At 40.2% G+C, this 25054-nt stretch overlaps 1 protein-coding gene across 1 annotated transcript; it reads right to left on the bottom strand.

Annotated features, from left to right (window-relative positions):
* Nucleotides 1-787: 787 nt before the first annotated feature.
* On the bottom strand, nucleotides 788-17851 carry LOC133502408 (F-actin-capping protein subunit alpha-2). Its single transcript, XM_061823176.1, has 10 exons — nucleotides 17738-17851; nucleotides 7921-7984; nucleotides 5345-5396; nucleotides 4298-4361; nucleotides 2805-3011; nucleotides 2429-2508; nucleotides 2275-2353; nucleotides 2147-2218; nucleotides 1889-1951; nucleotides 788-1666 (listed from the first exon to the last, which is right to left on the bottom strand). The coding sequence occupies exons 1-10, from the start codon at nucleotides 17819-17821 to the stop codon at nucleotides 1526-1528; spliced, it is 906 nt and encodes a 301-aa protein (XP_061679160.1). The 5' UTR covers nucleotides 17822-17851; the 3' UTR covers nucleotides 788-1525.
* Nucleotides 17852-25054: the final 7203 nt, after the last annotated feature.

Raw genomic sequence — 25054 nt, forward strand, 5'->3', positions numbered from 1 at the left:
GCTTTATAGTATAATTTACTCCACAGTACCTTATCCCAGTTTGTCACTTTATTTTATTTAAACTGAATTTATTTACTTAATTTTAACTGATTTACTCAGGGTGGGGAGGGGTGTATTTTTCCTTCTCTCTCTATTCAATATTCCCGTGGCAGTTGGGCTAACATGTAATGAAGACCGTTACTATGTGTATTCAAGTTGTAAAGTTGTAAAAAAAAAAAAAAAAAAAAAAAAAAAAAAAAAAAAACACACCAAAAGGGCCCTGGGGTTACGAGGCCTGCTTCCAACAATCCATCCATCCATCCATTTTCTGAGCTGCTGATCTTGAGGCAGGAGGCGGGGTACACGCTGAACTGATTGCCAGCCAACCGCAGTACTTATATGTATTACATATGAATTATCCATTCGGAGCTGGATAATATTGGCGCGAGTTTCGTAAATATGGAAAAAAATGCCTGTCTCGTTTTGAAAACAAACTCTTCATATATAAATATAGTGAACACATTTAACCAGTGTTTACATCCCTTCATCTGCAACGCTTTACCTTTTTCATTACACTGTTCTATTTATTATTACACAAGCACATCGAAGGACACCAAAATTAAACAGCGGCTAAAACTACATGCAAAGCTCCCGAAAGTGATACCTTTAAAGATCCAGTTTAAAATCCCAAATAGGATGTTTGAATCAGCATATTTAAAGTCTATAAACTCAAATACTGACCAATTAAAAAAAAATTAAATAAATCTTAAGCCGCACTTGGGGAACACCAGAAATTGAGACTTTTTGGATAGAAAATTTGTTATTTAATGCAACATAACCGTGACCGAGTTACAATGGATGTCATGGAAATAACCACCAAACCGACAGAGGATGTTTCTTACAGGTATATATATATATATTTATATATGGATATATATTACAGTGTCTTTTTTTTAAGTCATATAATACAGTCTGATCAGTTTTTTTTTTTGAGTAAAAATAAGCACAGAAGGAGAGGTGATTTTTCCTTTTTTTGGGGACTTTTTTTTATTGTAACTTTTGATATTGTTGGAAGCAGCAGGCAATTGGTTAGTGAAGAGGGTCGGAGATGGAAGAAGACGTTCAGTCGTAAAGAAAAGATGGGACAAACAGTGGAGGAAGCAGCTCCCCTTCCTCCCAAAAAAAGGGGAAATTTTTTTTTTTCCAAGAAGCACAAGTTATTTTTGACAAAATTTACTACAAATCATAGTATTTTTGCATACATTTTGCCCTCTTGTTTGCTTTCTTTCCTATGTCATGTACATGTTTTTTCAATACAGTATATCGGATTAGAGCAAGGAGGCGCGCGTGTGTGTATAAAAAGAAAACAATAAAAGGACACATCCAATGAGTTAATTCACCATCTTGCCTCTTCTTTGTCTTTTCAGTTTTTTTTTTTGTACAAAGAAATACAACTATCCAGTCATGCAAGATTGTTTGCGTTTGTGTGCATGTCGGTGTGTGTGTGCATGTGTGTGGGGTCAAGACAAGAGAGGGGTTAGTTTTGTTAAGCATTCTGCATCTCCTTTCCGAGCTTGTAGCTCAAAATCTTGTTCCAGTCGATCTTGGTGCGCGTCACAGGAAGCTGGCGACGTAAGGCTTTGAAGGTAGTTTCCGACATGGTCTGATAGTTCTCGTTGATGGCCGTCTGTGCGGTACCGCAGCAAAAAGACAAAGACGTGGAATTACGGTACTGATTTTTGAGCCTCTTCACTGGACCAGCAATGTGTCTTAAGCTTGGCTGTACCACAAATTTTGGCTCACAACATAGAGCCCCCCAAAAATAATAAAAACTCAGCTGGGGCACTGGTAACTCAAGGTACCACCGTTTATATAATCATACAAATGCTGTAGTACTCTTATTACATACCTGATAATCACCCTCGGCAGCTGCCATGATCTTAACGAACCTTTCCGCGGTTGTAGCCTCACTCTGGAGGGAGATAAGCGGGTAGTTACAATCGGATTTTGACAAGGGAAGATTAAAAAAAAAAAAAAAAAAAAAGAGAGAGATGCAAAAAACAATTCAGGAAAAAAAAAAGTCAGGAACATCGTGTGACTAATCAGTGCAGACCATCTTGGGTGTAAGAAGGTGTTTGACACAATGTTGGCCTACTGCGGTACTCACAGAAATGGACATGGACTCCTGCACTTCCTTGTGGCTCACCAGCTGAACGTTGCCATCCTCGTAGTAATGAACCTACGTAAAGTACAATGTTATGGGGCGCCACGGTGAAAAGGAAGACTGAGAATTACCTGAATCTTCATGATTCCTGCCACTTGAGTGGAGGATGGAGAAATGGTGAATTTCCATTCTGACCTCCAGCGTCCATTCCTAGGGAAAGAGAGGGGTGTCAAAGGTGATCCTGACAGATCGCCCGCAATTTCCAGTTGAGTTAATAAAATGTACCAGAAGTTTTTAGGCTGAAATTGATGGCACTCGATGCACACAATGATGGTCTGATGCCCGTCAATGGTTTTGCTGTAAATCTGAGGAAAAGAACAGATATACATTTTTGAAGACAATATTGCCATCCATATGCATGACAAATACCGAATTCTTCAAAAATAGATAAGGGCATGGCTGCCAGTAAAGTAGTCTGTAAAAACCCATGAAAACCAATCGCTTAAAAATCTGGGACGCGGCAGGGCTGCGAATGACGACACACGATATAACACTGTTTGGGCGTGCAATTTTACCTAATCAAGTGTTCTAAGAGCTACATGTGATAAAAAGCAAAAGAGTAAGCAACATTTTTCTTATAAATGAATGAAAAAGAACGCACGGTGCAGACTCCGTTGGGGTAGTGCTCCTTGACGTAGGCCCTGACAGCCAAGTCCACAGCGCTCCTCCACTCTTCCATGGAACTATCCACATCGTGACGGCGGGGGTCGCTGGCCTCCTTCCTCAAGTGGTCGAAGGCGAAAGAGATCTTGTTTTTAGGGTCCAGGACTCGGCCATTCCCCAGATCCCCGTGCTCTGTGATTAAGACCTGCAGTCGAGGACCGCCAATCAACAACATTGGAACATATAGCAATTTTTTTTTTCGTTGTTAAGAATCATCCTTTCTTGGAACATATAATAAAAAGCTTCCTTAAAAAATATACAGGCTTCATTGTTGAACATAAAATTCTTGCAAATATCTCTTTGAAAATGTTTTTCTACATCTGGGAATGAAAATATTGTTCTCACAAATGTGCAATCTATTTTTCTACAAAAAATACATTAAGGGGTGATTTTTTTTAATACTCAACATATCCTGGAAGATATGCTTTATTTTTCAAATGTTTAAAAAAATAATTCAACTTTTTTTTTTTCAAGTGTCTTATAAAGACAAATTTTTGTTGATGAAATGAAAAACAGTTAACCTTCTATTTGGAAAATATCCCCAAAAAAGAAATTTAATTTTCTTTAAATATACATTTCTTTGGAGAAATGTACTACTTTTTAAACCTGATTTTTTTTAACCCAAGATACTCCAATACTACAAATTCACAATAAAAGAAAAAAAAATTCCCACAATTTCCAACTTAAGATTTTTTCAATTGCAAATATACATTAAACCTCTCTTTACAATTGAACATTTTTCCTTTGGAAAAAAAACCTTTTTGGGAAATATATATTTTCTCGAAAATATGTTTCCTAGAATGCATAATATTTATTTCCTAGAAAAAAAAAAAAAAAATTGAAATATTTTTCTCCTAAAATTACAGAGTCATTCCCTGTTGGAAAAGATGTATTTATTTACTTTAAATGCAAACAAAATTTCAGTCGATAGCCCTTATAAAGGAGCATAAACAGGAGCAAAATAAAGGAGGGAATAAGACAAAGGAAGAGTGTCTTGTGTAAGGAGGGAATATGACAAAGGAAGAGTGTCTTGTATGTCAATGCTTCAGCAATGCTTCAGGGAACAAGCGTGGTGGGAGAATTAACGCACGGCTTGGGAATACCAGGACATGATGACATGTTAACGTAACACTTTGCAATCATTGTTGGTGTTGCCGCACAGTCTTTCAGCCAAAAAATAACAAGTGCTATCAAATCCAATCATGTGATATTAAAGTCAGCGTTGTAAACCAACTCCATGTTTGTTATTTGCTTTCTCTCCGCCTTTTGCAATACAGCCACAAAAGAGTAGTAGTGGTAGTCGTGATGGAAAGGTATGATCAAAACTAATATATGACTGGAAAAAAATGCACATAACATATAAGCCACCTGTTGGATCTTATTAAGGGTACGTGTTGAAATAAAATAAAAATAAAAAATAAAAACAATCACCTGGTCATCGTAGCCCTCAATTTTCACAGGGGTAAACTGGTCCAAGTTGTACTGTGCAAATGCACTGCAAAGAGAAGGTGTGAAAAAAAATCAAACGGATAAATGAGTAATCTTTGGAAATTTTGCATTTTCATTAATAGTCCATGACACCAGTGAAATGAGGTGTCAAATAAGTTTGCATCTGTATTCATACACATGTGACTCAATACATGATAAGTCCCCTATGACAATGTTGACAAGTTTGCTTTCTTCATGGCATCATCATCAGCCCTGTTAGCGCTGCACTAGCGTTAGCGTTGTGCTAGCGTATTGCTAATGCTTACTGCCGTGTCTCAGTGATTTTTACCGGTATGTTTTTTTTTTTTTTTTTTAACCAGCCGTTAGCGCCACGCTAGCATGTTTCTGCCGCGTCTCAGCAATTTAGGTATATATATATATATATATATATATTTTTTTAAATCTGTTCTGTTAGTGCCAGTGTTGCTTCGGCTGTTTTTTTTCTTAACCGTTTTTTTCCCCCTCCAAACTAGCCCTGTTCGTACTACTGTGTTTGCTTGCTATGTTAAGCTAAGATAAGTTATTAAAACTTTGAAAACTCTGTATATCGTCTTTCTTTGTAAATATCTCATGTTTCAATGTGTATTTCAATGTGGGCACTTGCGGCTTTTACACAGGTGCAGCTTATCTATGGACCAAATGGTATTTCCTTTAAAAAGGTGCTGGGTGAGGCTTATAATCAGGTGCGCTGTGTAGGCCGGAAATTATGGTAATTTAGTTTTTATTATTGATGATTACGTTTTGTATTATAGTATTCAAAATTTGACCTAAGAAGTAAAACATTTTTTCCCCAAATAAAAATTAGGTAGGGTTCTGCTTTCGGAAAAATATTTTCTGATCTGTTTAATTAATTTGTAATATAGACATTTCACTTTCTCAATTGCACTACTGAAATAAATGAACATTTCTACCGTATTGTAACTTATTGAAATGCAGCTGAACAGTCTATATTGGATGCAACATTACAAGGAGGGAGGGGGGACCACTTACTGTGCCGCACCTTCCCTGAGGAGATTGTCATTGTCGAGCAGAAATCGCACATCTACAAAAGGCACAAGAGACGAGGAAGGTGTTAGGGACCAAGTGAGTCATTCACAGCACATGAACAGAGTAGAAGGGTGTAGAATCCCATAAAGATCAGGGTGGACAAAGTGGGGACAGGGAATTGATTGTGTTCTAGAGTGTGGTGTGAGGTTGTTTGTGTCTGTCAAGGGGAGATAAGAAGCGCAAACACATTGTCAACCCCCAGGGCGCTTATCATGGCGGGACGAGGCTTTAATGACACTTCTAGCTGTCCTTGGAGTCTAAGCTCACAATTTATCCCAAATTACGATGCATTAGTTACGGCTCTTCACATTCAATGCATATTTGGACCATAAGTCACAATACGAACAGAAAATTATCTAATTATTGTCATAAAAGTGTAACATCACAAGAAAAAAAAAAGTCATAATTTAATGAGTTACAGTATTTGCATTAATTTTATCTAAATAATTGATGACAAAGTCAAAAAAAATACCAAATGCTTTGCAATTTTACAAGAGTAAAGATTGTGCCTAGAAAAGTGATATACAAGTGCAATACATTATTATTATTATTTGTCATTTTTACCATTTACCACAAGAACAAGTGATACATTTTCACAGATAAAAAGATGTGATTTTGGGCAAGTTTTGATATTAAGCACTACATTTGTGTTGGTTTTTTCCCCTTGGAGATGTGATTGGGGGAGTGAGATTTTGGTGTCAGAAAGTGTGCCCAAACTTAAGCATACAAGGTCCAACGTCAAAGTTTAGGGATAGGTCATCTAATGCCTTGTGACACAATGTTTCACTTTGTATTACATTCCTGCATTTGTCAACGTTTGTAATATGAAGGTCTAGGAAAAGAAAATTTGAAGAACTGTTCAGTCAACCAAAAAAAAGGGGGCACACGAAATTTTTGCTTCAAACAATTTTCTTCCATTCATTCTGTCAGACGCATGAACATTTTTGCCGCTCCTTTGGGGCACGGGCAAGGGACAACCTTCCGCAGTGATCATTGTGTCAGTGGAGATGACTACATGCATTCATGATATAAGGTCAGTTCCAGAACTTGTTCGCTAGAGTACAATGGATCTTTCCGACCTGTCAATCACTTGTACAATAATAGCCAATCAGATAGCCGCATAGTCTTCACCCCTGGCTTGACCCGCCCCTCTTGTTGTCATGTCCCACAAGCAATGCTGGTTATCAGTCACGTTCACTTGGAAAAGTTAATGTTACAAACAAAATGGTCCTCAGATGCGCTTGGGGAACGTGCAATTCTGATGAAAAATATCCTGGCCCACTTGATTCGTTTTCCAAAGCCTAAAACACAGTTGAGGAAGCGTCTACGATGGATTAAGGCTGACGGAAGACCGTACGTACAACTAAATGTGGACAATATCAACAAATACAAGGCTGTATGTTTGAAGGTAAGTGAGGGAGAATGATCTTCTCTGAGTTTGATTGAATTATTATCAGTGCTTTATACATTGAAGGAGAAGAACTTTCACTTTGTTAGTGTATCACTGACCTGCTGAATGAAGTGTGTAATGTTTTATGCTGAAGAGTCGGGTTAGTGATACTAAATTCACAATGTCATCCAAGAGAAATGTTTATTTGCCTATTTGTATCACATCGGACTTTTAAACAGAGCACTGGATTCCATTACGAGCTAGGTCAAATGAATACACCCACTGACCTACAACGAATCCAATGATATTACTCGTGATCTTTTCAAGTAAAAAGTACTCACCCTGCTTTACATGCACAGTACGATTCCACAATTTTATCCTTTTGGATTTCAATATGAAGTTTGTGAGGCGTCAAAATTTTTTTTGCATCGATCGCCAACGTTTCGCTGCAACTCTGACATTGCGTCCTGCTCCGTCCAAAATCTTAACTACGTGTACATATCCTTGCGTGAAATAGTTGCGACCTCTCTGTAGAACTCTCTTGGACAAGTCTGACGCATTTGGCAAAAAACATACCCCAACATTATCTGGAATACGCGATAGAGAATCCAGTTCAAACCTGTTATGTTCAGCCGCCATTTTGGAAGATTGTGGGGCATGGCAAGCTAAGGGGGGCGGAGCTGAAGATCGCCAGTCAAAAAGGTCCATTGTGCAGATGGGTATGCGCAGTAAGGCAAAATGGCGTTGGCCATAAACAATACCTAAACGTGATTCATTTATTTTTTAATGTAAATGTGGCGTGGAAGCATTCGAGCAAGTCAGTCAGTAGTAATTTATTCTTTTTTTTTCTTTTATTATTCTCTTTTTATGATTCTAATCCAAAAATTCTGATTCTATGCTACTTTTTTTGGGGAGGGGGGGGCTGACTCAAAAGTTATAAAGTCTTGCTGTTCTTAGCCCTTGATATAACAATTGAGTTTCAGTCGTTTTATTTCGGCGAAAAAAAGTCTTTCATGCAAAAATAAAAAATTCACCTTAGACTATGGCCAAAAATTCTGTACATCACTTGTCTATATACGGATTAATTTATTATTACTACTATTAATAACAATAAAAGCACAAAACTCACCATTGAAAACTTCATTAAACTCTCCTGGTGGGGCGTGAATGATGAATTTTGCTGCTATGCGCACCTGCACGCAGGACAAAAAGGAGGCTTAGGCACAAATAAAGATCAACATTATTTTAACAGTTACATTGTTTACATTTTAAATATTTTCTGCCATGACAATGAATGAATGAATGAATGAAGTTAATGACTAGGTGAAGTGACTGAAGAACCCAATTTATAGGGTTAGACAGGGCATGCCAATACATGCACAATTTCTCCTTCAACATTTCTTTGCAGCTGCTTCTGCGCGATACTTCCTGTTTCTATGGCACATGACAAAGAGAAACCAGCCCCTCCCTCCCCAGTATGGCACTCGACCATATAAGGACATGAAAATGTGCTGGGGAAGACTTGCCAGATTTGTTGGCAGCGTCTGACGGCTCAGCCAGGTTCTCTCAAGTCGGTGAGCCAAGGAGGGACGGTGTGGGTGTGAGTGCGTGTGTCCCGGGGGCACGAGTCAGCAGTTTGCATTTGTTGCAGCGCTGTTTGTTGTTGTTTGCAAAATTTCCACCGTCACTTTGATCTCCACTGGGTGGAAACGTTGGGTTGAAGTGTCAATTTGAAGAAAAAGTCGAGGTGCTGATAAGACAAACCCTAAGGTGGTCCATTTGGTTTGAAGCAAAAATCGGGGAGTTCATGTAAAACTAACCAGAAGTCAGATTTATTTGTTTTTAAATAAAATTGGGCACTGAAACTGTTCTTATACAGGTGTATTGAGACAACTTTCAAGAGACATTTGGTATTGTACGCCATAGCTTTTAAACATTTTAAAATTTGGGCGTTCGTATAAAATTAACCACAAGTGGGACAATTTGGTTAAAACCAGGCCTTATTTAGAAAAAGCTGAGAGTTCATATGAAAAAGAACCAAAGCTCGGACATTTTGGTTTGAATCCATAACTAAAATCAGTTCTGGTTTAACCTAGTGTGGTGCTAGAACAAGTGTAGTTTCTGTGTAGTTTCGAACCGACTAAGCGCCACTTTACTACATTTTTTTTTTTTAACCACGTCGAGAACTGGAGCCGGGAACATGGTCAAGAGCTGCAAATGAAGTTTAGTTTTTGGGAAGCCGTCAGAGTATGTGCACAAGATCCAACATGCAATCTTGACGCGTGAAAGCCTCAGTTGACAGATATTCCTGTACATTTTTTTGCTTTGAGGCGACACGAATAACTACCGCACCACTGAGGAGAGAGATGGTTGCTTGTAAGGTCTTAAATCAAGCCTCTGTTAGTTTGCAGCAGTAACTTTTAAAATCTGAACCTCTGCTACAGATCTACTTTATCTTTATTGACATCTACACTTAAATTAGGATCATAAAATTCTAAACGAGTCTGTTGGTCAAAGGAAATGGACGTTTTATTTGAGAGAGGATTCACAGCAGCAAAGTGGAAACAAAGCAGCATTTTCTTCTGGCCATCTGTCGGCCATCATATAAATTCAAATCAAATATTACGCTTGTAAAACCTCACTAAGAACACAGGCGAACGATAACGAATCTACTCGACCAATGAGAAACCAGCACTGGGGATACATCATACGCTAAAGTAAACCCGTGCATTTTTTGCGCTTCACAATTCATGAATTCACCTATTTGTTTTTTTCAGTGGAACCTATGCTGAACTATTCCTTGAAAAATTCAGTTTTTGGCCTCTTCTGTAAACCATTTATTTTCAAAGGTCATCTTGGAAATTGAGTCTGATAAACTGATAAATGACAGCGTTTAAAGACTACAGTTTGTGGTATATTTTTGTTTTTTAAACTATTAAAATGGGCAAATACAAACAATTTTGTGATGGGTGGTCAAGTCAGATTTTTCCATTTTCTGCAAGGCAAGATTAGGTTCCTATTTGTGGGGGCATACTGTCCAATAAATCCCACCAATAAATGCCCACAGTTACCTCTGTTCTATCCACAACCCCACACCCTCTCACACCAGTGTCACATTTCCACTTCTAATCCTTCAACTGGACCTTCAAGAGAACCAGTAAACTTCGAATGGCTGTCGGAAGGTCCTGTGTGAATAACCATCTCTAATCAGGGCATGAGTCAGCATGATACTAGACAAAGTGTTTATTTGAAACCAGTTTTTCCCAATCCTTTCAATTATCCTCTCTAGATTTTTTCCAAGTGGAGCGTGACCATGCGGTGTGAAGACATGACTTCAGCAAACAAGATGCTAAAACAACAACACGATAAAATGCCCACCGCTGTACAAATGTCTTTGTTCCCTCTTGGACCGCTCACCAGCTGGCGTTCATTATTCACTGACTGTAGGTAGGTTTTACTTACAGAAAACTCAACGTTTCGGCTGAGAGATTGCCAACTGCCATGGACACTACACAGTCACTCACAGTTGAAAAATGTACAGATGTGGTCAGTCATGCCCGCAAATATAAAGTTACGGGTGTGCTCCAGCATTCATGCCCACAGATGTAAAGATGCGGGTGTGTGTTCTGTTTGTAAATATGAATGTACCCCTTAAAGAGCGGAGGGGGGCGGTGTCAGGTGAACTAGGAAGTAGAACTAGGCTGAGCAGCAGCCTGTTAGAGACCGTGTGCTTCTGTATTATAAAAAAAAAAAAAAAAAAAAAAGAGGCTGTGGTTCACTGCGCTGGATCGGTTTTCAAGTGCACAATTGTGCAGTGGCACAGCTTAGAGGGAACATTGGTCAAGAATACATAAACTAAGCAACGTCTTTCAATATTTATGCTTTTCTACTCTTAACAAATTTTACCCGTGTGATTTTTCATGCTCGACTGTGCAGATTTGCGAGTGCGATGGTGTGCGGGCCCGTCAAATCACAGTGACTGACTACAGATATGATTCCTCTGTAAACAAACACATTGGAGGTCAGCCTCCGGTTAGCGGGATTTATGCCTACGAAAAGGACTTTGGAAGTACATCAAACTTTCTTGAAATTGTACTGCGTAAATGGGAACAGAGATGCCACGGCATATGACCACCACCACCCCAGGAGCATTCTGGATATTGTGTTGGAAATGTTTTGATTTTGTCAGGAAAATTTGCATCTCAGCAAAACACAGCACCTTAAATATGCCAGACAATATTAATATTTCTGAATTTTATTGTATTTTCTCTCTCTGCACAGTTTTGAGTAACAAAATTGTAGCTATTTTCAGTTTTTATTTAAGTCTCGGTACTGCATTGCTGAAATAATACGGTAGAGTCGCTTTAATTTAAATGACAAAAGAAGGATATCGTAGGGGCCTTTATCAAAGTTACATTTAACTTATGGGTCTTTAACTTATGTACTTTTAAGCTCTTGCTTTTAGCTGTTTTGATGGGCTATTGCCAACATATTTTTATGTTTTGGGAACTCCGGAAGGAAATTGGCCCTGTGCTAAATCTGTCATTTTTAGGGTTTATGTACTTTGGTGCATTTGTTTTATTAAGGCGCACCATCTCATCTCCCCCGAAAAACAAATAAAAAAGAGAGGTGTCCAATGTGATCGTAGAGCTAGATTGCGATAAATTTTCCAAATAACAGGAAAAATGTTCATGTTTCATACTCCTTGTCACTCCCAATTTCTCAATAAATGTGCTCCTGTTTACATAACAGTATAGCACTTGTGTTTGACATTTTTTTGTTAAAAAAAATTGGTCATGAAATGAACCCTTAAAACATGGTATAATCCAAAATCAGGAAGATCTTAAATTTATGCAGATTTACCAAATTAATATGCATGACACAAATCCATAAATACATCAAACGGAGGTTATAACGTGCCTCTTTTTAAGCAGCTTGAGCTTTGCCTGCCTTCATTTCAAGCCAAATTATTTAAGCAGATTCATAAGGTTAGCTATCCAGACAAGGCTGGTGAAATTGGGGGAGGGTAAGGGGGAGGGTTACAGTCATTTCTGAATATTTAATCGGCATCTTGACAAAAGAAATATGCGGGGGTTGTCAACCATCAGCAAGAAAATGTTTCTGATCTGACAATGAGTATCTAGAAGCTTGCCTGATTCCAAAGAAGGACTGAAGGACTTTTTAAAGATGACACCTGAAATGATTTCCCCCACCCAGATTTCCTGATGCTGAAACGATATAATTAGCATCAAAGAGGTAATCTTAGGTGAATCTTGGAAAGTGGCTTGTTGGGCTATCCCGCAGCCACAACTGAATTTAAAATACAAAATCATTTAAGATAGATTTATTAAATGCAATGCAATACAACACATGGCAATACAGTCCAAAAGGGAAAGTAACACAGGAGAGAATGTTGCTATGGATACAATAGCATTCAAGGAAAGGTTCTTGAAGTCATTACGGCATGAAACCTGCCAAAATATTCGGTTGAGCCAGGTAGACTAACATGACTGGTTCTGTTTAATTTTCCAACGAATTCAAAAAATTATGCGACAATTTGACACACACTACACAATACTACTGATTATATATATATTACAAAATGACAATCTAATTGGCCAAAGCACAGTATTGTAGCTCGTATATAGCTGACACACATAATACCATACAACAAGCATTCCTCTCACACCAAACAGGAGAAAACGGCAAGGGTAGGCAACAATAGGGATGCTCCATTTGGCCTAGTCGTCACTAGTATGATGACGGAAAAACCGTGCAGTCCCCATAATTCATCGCGACATGCAAATTTAAATTAGTACGGCAAAAAAAAAAACTTGTAGTCATGTTTGTTCATAATATTCATTTGTTGAAGTATGTGTTCTTTCACATTTATGGTTCATTTATGGCACAACCTTGCATCTAGGGTGTGTGACAAAGTGACATCCCAGTGAATTCAACTGGATAGTCATTGCTTGTTGAAAGAAAATAATTCTTTAGCACGATGTGTACAGACTCGAACATACCAGTCGTCAGTGATCAGAATCTGATATTTCACTAGTTTTATTACAATGTAAAATGTTGTTCAGTCTGAAACCAAAAATGCACTTTCTAAACTCAGCCGAAACATTTTGGGGCCCAAGATTTCAGAGCATCACTACGACTATGTATATGATACAACACAGTACTGTTAGTCTACAGTGTAAAACTGTCACTATAGAATCTCTTTAGAATTCATTCTCCTACTGATTTTTGATCAAATAATAATTCAACCCTCTTCACAATTACAAAAAACATCAATATTAACTATGAACATGCAGAGGTTGTCCTACAATCCTTAAACTGCATATGTTGGTACTGGCTATATGGTATATATTTGGTGTAAAGAATTTGAGACAGTTAAATGTTGAACGGTTATTAATCGTTTATCTAGTGATGAACATTTAAGGTACTGTATAAAAAAAAAAATAATACTAACTACCATTCAGCTCACTTATACTCATACTATAGGTACATTACACATCTAACAGTCTTGAAAAAAAATCACTTACAGATGCCTGATGTTTTCAGTTTTGGTTTATTATTGACCTAAAACATTCCTTTTGCAAAAAAAAAAGAAAAAGAAGAAGAAGTGTGAAACAGTTTGGGTGGAACCTTGTCCCCTATCTTTGCTTTTAGTCCTGGCAGAGTTTGAAGGCAGAAATCAAGTCTACTTAGGAGAGTTACTTTGTTTTCCTCCAGCCCTAATACAGTACACGAGGCTTCAATACTACGGAAGGCAACATAATGCCAGCATCTGATAGATACAACATGACAAAAATGTAACTCTGCGATTAAATATTTTGACACAAAAGACCCTCCTTGTTGATACAACCCTAGTACTCATGTTCGGTACACTAGGATACAATAAAATACAAAACACTTTGGGTAATCAATTTGCTAGCCTACCTGTAAACGTGATAAATAATAGACTGACTAACAGACTATATGATATGAAGATGGTAATATGATAAGTTACTAAACAATTAATAGTGTGGTAAAACCCATGTATCATGTGTTATGACATATGATATGCACACGTAATGATATATAATACGACAAAACACTACTAGATACAAAAGTATATCCTTCAATACAAGTTATTTATATGGATTTTTTTTTTAAACCTGTAAACTGGAAGAACCATAACAGGTGCCCAGCAAGTCCTTTTTGGTGCATGCAGCGTTACAGTGCAAACAAATTGACTCACTAGAGTTTCCTGTTGTACACTTAGTGTGTGTGTGAGTTGTTTGCTTCCGTTGTCAATGCCGCGAGGAAGCTCAAACAAACACAAAGCCAAGAGGAAGAAGCTGTTATTTTGTCATTTCGGGTCTACATTGCTTTATTATTTCTATGACATGGGGAATAGTTCAAGTGGATGAGTTCTCAGTTTACAGACGGAAGAGCAGCCATCTTACTACACAAAAATGCCATCATAGTCCATGGAGTCTCTGCAAATAAGAAAAACAATCACTTAATAAAGACCCCCCGCGTCTAATCAGTAGTAGCTGATCTGCCGCGAAGTCCCACCGCTGGTTGTAACGGTCCAGCTCTTTCCCTGCAGCCTCTTGAAATGTTTACCATGCTGCTTTCTCTGCAGTGAACCTGACAAGAAGCCTCACCTGCCTATCGGAAATAGACGACTATGTTCCACTACGCTGCTGTTCGCTGGCTGACCAGCAATCAGTCAGTAGCCAACATTAAGCTAGCTACACCTCCTTGAATCCTTTTCAAACTGCATTTGCTCAGTGTGAAAGGTCCATGTGGCACCTTAAAAGTCCGGCATGCCAATATGTCCAATGCTGACCCTGTCCATATTTGGAAGCTATTTTAGCTACCTTCAAGGAACCCGGAAGATGGGCAATTATGCATTTGACGATGTTGCAAAGGAAAGCACTGGCTTTGGTTTGGAGGAGGAGACAACTAGAAGCACAAAAACAAAATGTATGGAAGAATGGATGCCTACTAATTTTACAGGATGATTTCAGACTGCAGCTTTAAAGCGGTGGCCTCACAGTTCTGAGCTCCCGGGTTCAATACCAGCCCCGCCCATGTGGATTTTGCATGTTCTCCCCGTGCCTGCGTGGGTTTTCTCCGGGCACTCCAGTTTTCCTCCCACATCCCAAAAAACATGCAACATTAATTGGACGCTCTAAATTGCCCCTAGGTGTGATTGTGAGTGCGATTGGTGGTTTGTCTCGATGTGCCCTGCGATTGGCTGGCGACCAGCTCAGGGTGTGTCCCGCCTCCTGCCCGTTGACAGCTGGGATAGGCTCCGGCACTCCCCGCGACCCTTGTGAGGATAAGCGGCGAAGAAAATGGATGGATGGATCGCTCTCTCACGTTTCGGTTTTATCGCAATAATAGCACACTACAATAACATTCGGAAAATGTGGGGAAGCTCACGGTATTGCAAAAAGATTCACGGTATAGCAGGAAGTTTCACAGTACCAATGGGGCAAAGATGTGAACATTCGACGAACGTTGCAGGCTGAGTCCTTCTCGAAAAGGCTTAACTAGTTTTGTATACCTCCACAATGCTATTATTGCTGCAGCAATAATCAAGTTTTGTGCACAATGACAAAACCATTTGAAAACTAATCGATACAACAGTATTTGTCACCTTTTTTGTACACATAAATTGATACTGCCTCCAGACAGTGATTACTTTACTTAAGCCCAGTCTCTCTCTCGTTCTTTTTTTTTTTTTTTTAAACAGCTAATTAAACTCCAGCCATAGAACCTAGTTGCATTAGACGAAGCAGTATTTTGTCTGCGTTACTTCGGAAGTGAGGAACAATTGCATTTCACATCTGTAAGTAGAGGAAGCGTACATTGCCCCACACGCTACCTGTGTAGGCAGGTCATTACTGACACACTCACCGTGAGACCATATAAATAGCATTTAAAGTGTATTTTTTGTGTCCATTATTACTTGAGTCATTCTTTTATTTGCTAGTTATGCTATTCTGTTTGCTGTGGTGTAATAATTTTACTTTCGATGTGACAGGTTCAGTGTGTACCTCATCGTCAGTAATGACCTGCCCACACAGGCACTGTGTGGGGCAATGTAAGCTTCTTCTGCTTACAGATGTGAAATGCAATTGTTCCTCGCTGCCTCGTGAATGCCATCATATGGCACCTTACATCAGAATAAGCTTTAATACATACATACATGCTAAAACCCGTGCTTGCATGCTAATAGTGTAACCAGTGTGTTCAAATGTACTTCTTCGGACAAGTCACAACAATTGTACACGTAAGTTATGCTGTCCATTTTACAGAAAATTGAAGACTTTTAAGAGCATCCAATGGTTGCAATAATATGGTACATGTCATAATACTGCGTCCAGTATTCACAATGGTGTAAGGTACGAAACCCCCGCAAATAACGGGGGAACACAGTAATCATTTGTTTATATGGGAAAAGATGATTTGATATGACTATTCTGAGTTAAGAGCGTGGTCACAGAAAGAATTTAACCCCTTCCAGAACCACTCAGTAACACTATATTATAAACTTACAAACCCCAACTAACAGGTTGTTCAAGTTACAAGCTATTGTTTTGTTGGATTTTGGCCTTGTTTTGTGAGCCAGAATGTGACAAGCGAACGAGCTTCACAGACACTGCTGCTTGAGTTTAGTGGGCGGAATAAAGGAGCCATTATGGTACAATAAAGCTTTCAAATGCGCACAAGGACAGTTACTGGCGCTGATGCACTTTCTGCCGTTTACTGAATGGAACAATCAGTTAAACACGTAAATACAAAACTAGGACATTCACGCATTCCCACATAATCGTGAACTGGACCAGGAACACAACCCAGGGTTCACACGTCATAAAACCAGTATATTTATCACCTCTAGGTTTTTACACAATGGTATTTTATAAACACTACGGATGCACTGATACCACCACAGGGAAGAAGAGTACAAGAACATTAGTGTATTTTGCCTGTCCCAAGTACAGATACTTGATAAACAATAAGTCTAAATCTTTCTGAAGGAGTGCTATTTTATTTCTTAAGAGTTCCCAAGTTCAAAAACACAAAATTTGGAATACATTGGAATTCATTTGAATGAATACTTTTAGAGAGAATCAGATAAAGAATACCCAACTTTAATTTGATATACGTGCAAATTCAGTTAGATGCTTGGTCACAACAAAATAAGCTCGTAAGTCAAAGTGATACTAGTGATTCAGTTAAGGTTGTAAATGGAGCTTAATGTCAGTTTGCCAAATGTTATTTTTTAAGGTTAATGTCAACCATAAAGGTTATTAAAGCAGGAGGTATGTAAACACACCCATATATAACAAATCCTAATATGTTTAAATGAACATAAGCGTCTCCTGTTAAACAACTTGCTTACATTGTAAAAGGACTTGTTAACAACACACCTGCACCTCAAATTGAACCAAATGCCTTGTAAAATGTTTTATGTCGTAATTACGGTCGAAAAGAGTGGAATCCAAACAGCAAAAAGGGCGTGTTAGTAAGTAGCGCTGTTAGCCACCAAGCGGCTAAATGCTAAACTAAGCGAGCTAGCGTCGCTTCGGCGCACGAAAAACTTTGCTAGGGCGAACAACAGTCGACGTTCCCCCCGGAAAAATAACGCGTGATATGTTATCTCGGCTGAGTTTATATCGCCGACGCAGCTCCTATTTTGAGCCAGCACCGTACAAGGAGTCTCACTTTGAAGCTTGGCTAAAATGAGCGGAAGTTGAGCTAAAAATAAGGAGAGCCCAGGCAAGCAGCGGCGGCGGAAGGCAGGCCCGCGAATTCCAGCCGTCAAATAAACACGCTCGTCATCGGAAGCACGTCCGAAAAGTGGTCAAGTGCCACATGTGAAAATCGCGTTTCGTCTAATCCCAACAGATTTTCACCTGCCTCCTTGAGAAAATTCCTACCTTTTCTTCGTTGCTGATCGGCTCCTCCTGATCCGCCATCTTTTCTTCCGGCACCACCAGCTTGTCAGAGGGCAGTGACGTCATCGCATGGGTGGTTCCCCGGAGCTTGGCTCCGCTCACGCCCGCACACTTATGCAAACTGGAGCGCGCTCGCACGCACGTAGCCCCCCCATCACTGCTACCTAAAATAATACAGTACTATAAAATATTCGCTGTACCCCTTATCCTCTTATGAATATCCAACGTGGTATGAATATTTTTTCTTCAATACAGTACAGAAGTGAAATTCATTTAAATTTATTTATTTTTTTAATTTTTATTCTAGTGCAGTGTTAAATGCACTACTGTATTCTCAAGTCAACATTATTGACAGACGTCTTTGGGCAAAACACAAACACACTCACGCAACCACAGCTTGAAACAAAGTTTCATACATTATCCCCCCCCCCAAAAAAAAAAAACAAAAAAAAACATAAAACGATTACAAACAATGAAACGATAACGTTGAAAACAATTTTCTATATAATTTATTTCTGTGATAGGCATGGTAAAGCAATGTTTTTTAAGTTTATTTTTTATTTTCTTTTTAACAGATGATTTTTTTTTTGTATGCTCAGAACTGTGCCGAATTTATAAGATAGTTGTTGTCCTTTCGGCTTGTCCCTTTCGGGGTCGCCACAGCGTATCATCTCAGATGAACGCATATATATGTTTGGCACAATTTTTACGCCGGATGCCCTTCCTGACGCAACCCTTCTCGGGAAGTGGAGGCCCCAGTGGGATACGAACCCACAACCCCTGGTTTACCAAACCAGTGCTCTAACCACTGAGCTACGGGGCCTCAATTTATAAGATAGTAAATAATAAAAATAATCATAACAAAATAATAAAGGAACAGGTGATGCTGACACGCATAAAAAAATATGTTGCTACTTGGGATTGACTAAAGGGTGAGTTTTATCCTAACCCTGTATTAATAGTTCTAAATATTAGTAATTAAAAAAGTCAAAGTTTGTCACGGGAATAAAACCTAACTAAAGTCTAACTTCTCTAATAATTACACTGCACTACACTATTTCACTTTTATCATTCTTTAAATGATACTTGTATAATTAATTGTAATATTTTCATATTCATTAACAGAACAACAAAAAGTTGATAATGCCGTACTTCGCCACTAGATGGGGAGGTAAGACAGCATTTATGAAGGGTTCATTTTTAGAAGTGAAAAGCAAGAAAAAGGTCGTCTACAGTGCAGCCCTGAACTGTATTTCTCAATTGCCAAAACACAACACCCTATGTTCTGAACTAAATGCTCAGTGGGCTGAACCCACCTACAGTAGCGAACTGGTCAATCATTTGGTAGAACCTGAAGAACTTTTCACCTAGTTAGACACAACTCGCAAACGTACGTTCATACACAATTTTTTTTTTTTTGCACGATGCAATTCTAAAGCTCAGCTCAACTTAATATACAATCCGACATAATCCAATAAAACAACAATGTAACACCAAGTTACACGATACAATACAACAAATGATAAGCTATAATACAAGATGACGCTATGATGTGCAAAAAAAAATATCCATCCATCCATTGCCTTTGCCGCTTATCCTCACGAGGAACCTCAACTTACTTCTAGGTTATGCGTACATCTTGCTAAAAGTTACTTCTTGGTTATTTCCAATCTCAAATTACTTAATTTGGTAACGGCTATGTTTATCCATCCATTCATTTTTTTAGCCACTTGTCCTCAGAAGGGTCACGGGGAGTGCTGGAGCCTATCCCCGCTGTCAATGGGCAGGAGGCGGGGTACACCCTGAACTGGTTGCCAGCCAATCGCAGGGCACATGGAGACAAACAGCCGCACTCCCAATCACACCTAGGGGCAATTTAGAGTGTCCAATTAATGTTGCATGTTTTTAGGATGTGGGAGGAAACTGGAGTGCCCGGAGAAAACCCACGCAGGAACGGGGAGAACACGCAAACTTCACACAGGCGGGGCCGAGATCGAACCTGGGTCCTCAGAACAGGCCAACGCTTTACCAGCTGATCCACCGTGCCGCCACCAAAAAATATATATACAGTTAATACTCGGTTCCCGAACATCTCCGTTCTCGAACAAATCGGTTTTTGAACGAAAATTTCAAGATTTTTTTTTGCTTGTTTTTGAATGAAAATCGGTACCCACAACAAACTATCTTGTGGCATTTTGATGCCAAGGAACTATGTTGGAGTGAGGAGCTTCACGGAGTGCTCTTTTGGCAATTATAAAGCATTTTGTGCCCATTAGACGGCTGAGCTGGGTCCCCATCCCCGCATATTGTGCGGCTTTACGCTTTACAACATGATACCACCGGTACACAGTATATGGAGTATTATCTTTTGATATGAAGTCTATTTTTGGAAGGGTCGAGTGGAGTTTGCTTTAGGGCTCCCTCTCCAAATGCCGCACAAGTTGCCCGGCAACCAAGCCGGGGATTCGGAATGACGAAGCACGGCGACGGAGGCGTTCCGGCGGCCTCAAACACGAAAATACCCCGCGGTGCACGGCGACGGGACTCAAAGCAGCATTGAGGCCTCGGTGAAAGGCGACCACTGTGACTCAGCGCCAGCCTTTGCTGAGTCATGACGCTGTTCCCGCGTGGACAATCATCACCTCGAGGGAATATCAAAGACGTGGCATAATGAAGTGTGAGGATGAAAGGCCGGAGTGTAACATCTTTGCACTCCCAAAATGTCCTCTTGGCAGCACTTGTGAGCGTAAGGAGGCGGAGACGAACCCGATAGCGTTGAGACTGCTACACCGGTTTTGCAAAAAAAAAAAAAAGTAAGCTTATTAAAAGGTGAGTAAGACGCTCCATTGTGACATTTTGATGCATAAGCAAGGTGGCGGATTTTTATTTCTACTGAGCTCACCGTCTTCTTGGCGTTATTCAGTTTTCCGAGAAGCTTGCACGACGGAAAAAACCCTGCAGACCTCGTCAGGATCCGTCATTAGCGCACGCTCAGGCAAATGTGCAGACAAAAGGAAAATAGTGCACCTGATACGACTTTTGTCCGCCGGCTACTTCCAACATTTCACTGAATATCGATGGGGTCCTTGCTCTGACATTTGAAGAAGTTGGAAATATGTCACCCACACAATATGACACGGTAAATAATATAAATAAATACGGCAAGATATGATATGATATGGTTTGGTAAGTTGCGCTACGATGCAATGAAATACGATACAGTTTGATACAAGACCAAAGAACACAAGGACCATGTGATATAATGGGATGAAATATGAAACAGTACAATATGATACCATTCAATACAGTGTTGTGCTTGATGATACAATGCACATGTGTAAAAATACACACGATATTGTATCATATCATAAAATATAGTAACCTAGGGTATGATAATGGGTTATGATATCGTCAATGAGCCAATTTCCTCAAAAGGATATTATACAATATATCATTTAATGTGATATACTCCCATATGATAACGTGATTCTATCTACAGTGAAGAAAAAAAGTATTTGAACACCCTGCTATATTGCAAGTTCTCGCACTGAGAAATCATGGAGGGGTCTGAAATTTTCATCGTAGGTGCATGTCCACTGTGATCATCTGAAAAGAAACATCCAGAAATCACAATGTACGATTTTTTTTAACGATTTATTTGTGTTATACAGCTGCAAATAAGTATTTGAACACCTGTCCATCGGCTAGAATTCTGACCCTCAAAGACCTGTTAGTCCGCCTTTAAAAGTCCACCTCAACTCCATGTATTATCCTGAACCAGATGCACCTGTGTGAGGTCGTTAGCTGCAAAAAGACACTTGTCCACCCCATACGATCAGAAAGACTCAAACTTGTAACATGCCCAAGACCAAAGTGCTGTCCAAAGACACCAGAGACAAAATTGGACAACTCCGGACGGCTGGAAAGGGCGACGGAGAACATCCCAAGCAGCTTGATGAAAAAAGGTCCACTGTTGGAGCAATCATTAGAAAATGGAAGAAACTAAACATGACGGTCAATCTCAATTGGAGTGGGCCCCATAAAAGATATGACCTCGTGGGGTCTCAATGACCCTTAGAAAAGTGAGGAATCAGCCCAGGACTACACGACAGGACTTGGTCAATGACCTGAAAAGCCACTGTTTCCAAGGTGACTGTTGGTAATACCCTTAGAGTTCATGTACTTAAACCAGCACATACTGTATCATGGCCCATCTTAAGTTTCCCAATGACCATCTGGATGATACATAGGAGTCATGGGAGAATGCTTTGTGGTCAGATGAGACAAAAATGGAACCTTTGGTCATAGTTCCACTAACTGTGTTTGGAGGAAGACGAATGATGAGTTCCACCCCAAGAACACCATCCCTACTGTGAAGCATGGGGGTGGTAGCATCATGCTTTGGGGGTGTTTTTCTGCACATGGGACTGTATTAAGGAGAGGATGACCGCAGCCATGTATTGTGAGATTTTGGGGAACAACCTCTTTCCCTTAGTCAGAGCATTGAAGAGGAGTCGTGGCTGGGTCTTTCAACATGATAATGAATAATGAATGAAGCACACAGCCATGAAAACCAAGTAGTGGCTCTGTAAGAAGCATATCAAGGTTCTGGCGCGGCCTAGCAAGTCTCCAGACCTAAACCCAATAGAAAGTCTTTGGAGGGAGCTGAATCTCCGTGTTTCTCAGCGACAGCCCAGAAACCTGTCCGATCTAGAGAAGATCTGTGTGGAGGAGTGTGCCAAAATCCCTCCTGCAGTGTGTGCAAACCTGGTGAACAACTACAGGAAACGTTTGACCTCTGTAATCGCAAACAAAGGCTACTGTACCAAATATTGACATTGGTTTTCTCGGGTGTTCAAATACTTATTTGCAGCTGTATCACACAAATAAATCGTTAAAAAAGTAAAATCATACATTGTGATTTCTGGATTTTTCTTTTGAGATTATCTCTCTCACATTGGACATGCACCTACGATGAAAATTTCAGACCCCTCCATGATTTCTCAGTGCGAGAACTTGCAATATAGCAGGGTGTTCAAATACTTATTTTCTTCACTGTATGATAAACTATAGTATGGTATAATAAGCTACAGTTTGGTACAACGTGATACTAAAGCAAAAAAAAAAAAAAATGGATGATAAGCTAAGGTAGAGGGGTTGATGACGCAACATAAATAAACTGTAAAATAAACTTCCAAGAGAAAGAAAGAGTAGTTCCAGCTTCCCTGTGTCTGTCTGTGTGTCTCACGTTCGACAAGATATGAGAGGTTATGAGCAGATACGAAAAGTTATGAGAAGATACGAGAACTATTGAGACGATACGAGCTCTCATCGGCCGCCTGCCTCTGACTGCACTCCCGTGGAATTCCTGGCGGCTCCCCGTCCTTCTTACACTTTTGGATGAGTGATGGCGGAATTATTCAGGTGTGGAAAATCCGATGGGGCCCGCGTGAGGAATGTGAACTGACCTCATGAGAAGAGCCGCTCAATTGAATCCACAGCGAGGTGGGGGTGGGGGCAACCAAAACCGACCTCAATTTGATGTGGCTCTGTGAACCTGGCTTTTGGGTCAGAATTTTCAAAAGGTTACTCCAGGTGGTACAACCAGCGTAAATGATTCGCACGCAAATAAGATTGTCTCCACAAGAGGGAGACATTCACCAGGGATGTGTGTCTTCAAGGGGCGGGGCAAGAGATGAAAGCGTCAAAGGGAGTTGCTGGCTTCAAAGGGAGGGGTTGGCTGTTTGATGTGAAAACAGGTTGTAAGCGCAGAGCAAAGTGACATGACTCTTCTTCTCATCTTATTTACCACAGCCCTGACACAATACTACGTTATCCATCCATCCATCCATTTTCTTTGCCGCTTATCCTCACGAGGGTCACGGGGTGTGCTGGAGCCTATCCCAGCAGTCAACGGGCAGGAGGCGGGGTACACCCTGAAGTGGTTGCCAGCCAATCGCAGGAGACGTAGAGACAAACAGGCGGACTCACCATCACACCTTGTGGCAATTTAGAGTGTCCAATTTGCATGTTTTGGGGATGTGGGAGGAAACCGGAGTGCCCGGAGAAAACCCACGCAGGCACTCCACACAGGCGGGGCCGGGATCGAACCCGGTTCCTCAGAACTGTGACGTCAACTCTTTACCAGGTGATCCACCGTGCCGCCACAATACTACATTATAAAAACTAAAAAAAGCGATACAGTATGACAACATAAGATATGATATTATAGGATACGATATCATACAATGGGATATGATGCGAGACGATACGAAGCAATGCAAAAAGAATATTGCACAACAATACAATAAGTGATACGACGACGCAAAAAAAAAAAATACAACGTGGTAACCTAATACCCGACGTATTAACGCTGGTAAAGCGCTGGCCTGACAGTTCTGAGGACCTGGGTTCGATACCGAACACTCTAAATTGCCCCTAAGTGTGATTGTGAGTGCGGCCGTTTGTCTCGATGTGCCCTGCAATGGGCTGGCAACCAGTTCAGGGTGTACCCCGCCTCCTGCCCGTTGAGAGCTGGGATAGGCTCCAGCACTCTCTGCGACCCTTGTGAGGATAAGCTGCTGAGAAAATGGATGGATGGATGGATAAGGCTCTGCCTTACACTCCTGCACTTCCATAGGACTCTAAAAAAACACAAGTGCAACGACGATACACTCCATTTGCCTTTTTCTTTGGCTTTTTTGTGAACACTTTATTCCAGGTTTTATGGCGACCACGATGGAACGTTGGAGCCCAAATAAATAAAGCATTCCGCGCACACGCACGGCCCGTCAGCTCGTGTGTGTGTGTGTGCTACCAGCCGGTGCCATCCGCCTCCCTCCTTTTTCTCATGCCAAAGCCCATTAACGGCTTCGAATGGGTGCACGTTGACTCAGTAGGTCAGAATGTTACTTGACATTCTTTTGGTGGCTTTATCTCACGATAACGCACAAACACACACAGTGTGCGTGTGCGTGGAGTGTCCGCGTGTCCGAAACTGTATCCTAATTGATTTATTAGCGACTCACTTCTCGTCAAGTCCAGCAAGCGTGCTTTGTTCTGCGCGTTTCCGTTGGGTTCAGAGAAATTTCGATACGCTCCTCTTAGTCAGCCACTTTATTAGGTACCCGAGGTGACTCCTGCTGCATTCCAGGAACATGAAAAGTGGGAAATTGTAAGCCTTTGGCCAGGAAAAAAAAGGGTGTCCGAACAGCGCATCAAATTACTTACTTGGAGCAAATTGATACACACCATATCAAACTGTTTATTTTTGGCGATGTGTGTGTGTGTGTGTGTGGG

The sequence above is a fragment of the Syngnathoides biaculeatus genome, chromosome 6 (genome assembly GCF_019802595.1).
Source record: "Syngnathoides biaculeatus isolate LvHL_M chromosome 6, ASM1980259v1, whole genome shotgun sequence".
NCBI lineage: Eukaryota > Metazoa > Chordata > Actinopteri > Syngnathiformes > Syngnathidae > Syngnathoides > Syngnathoides biaculeatus.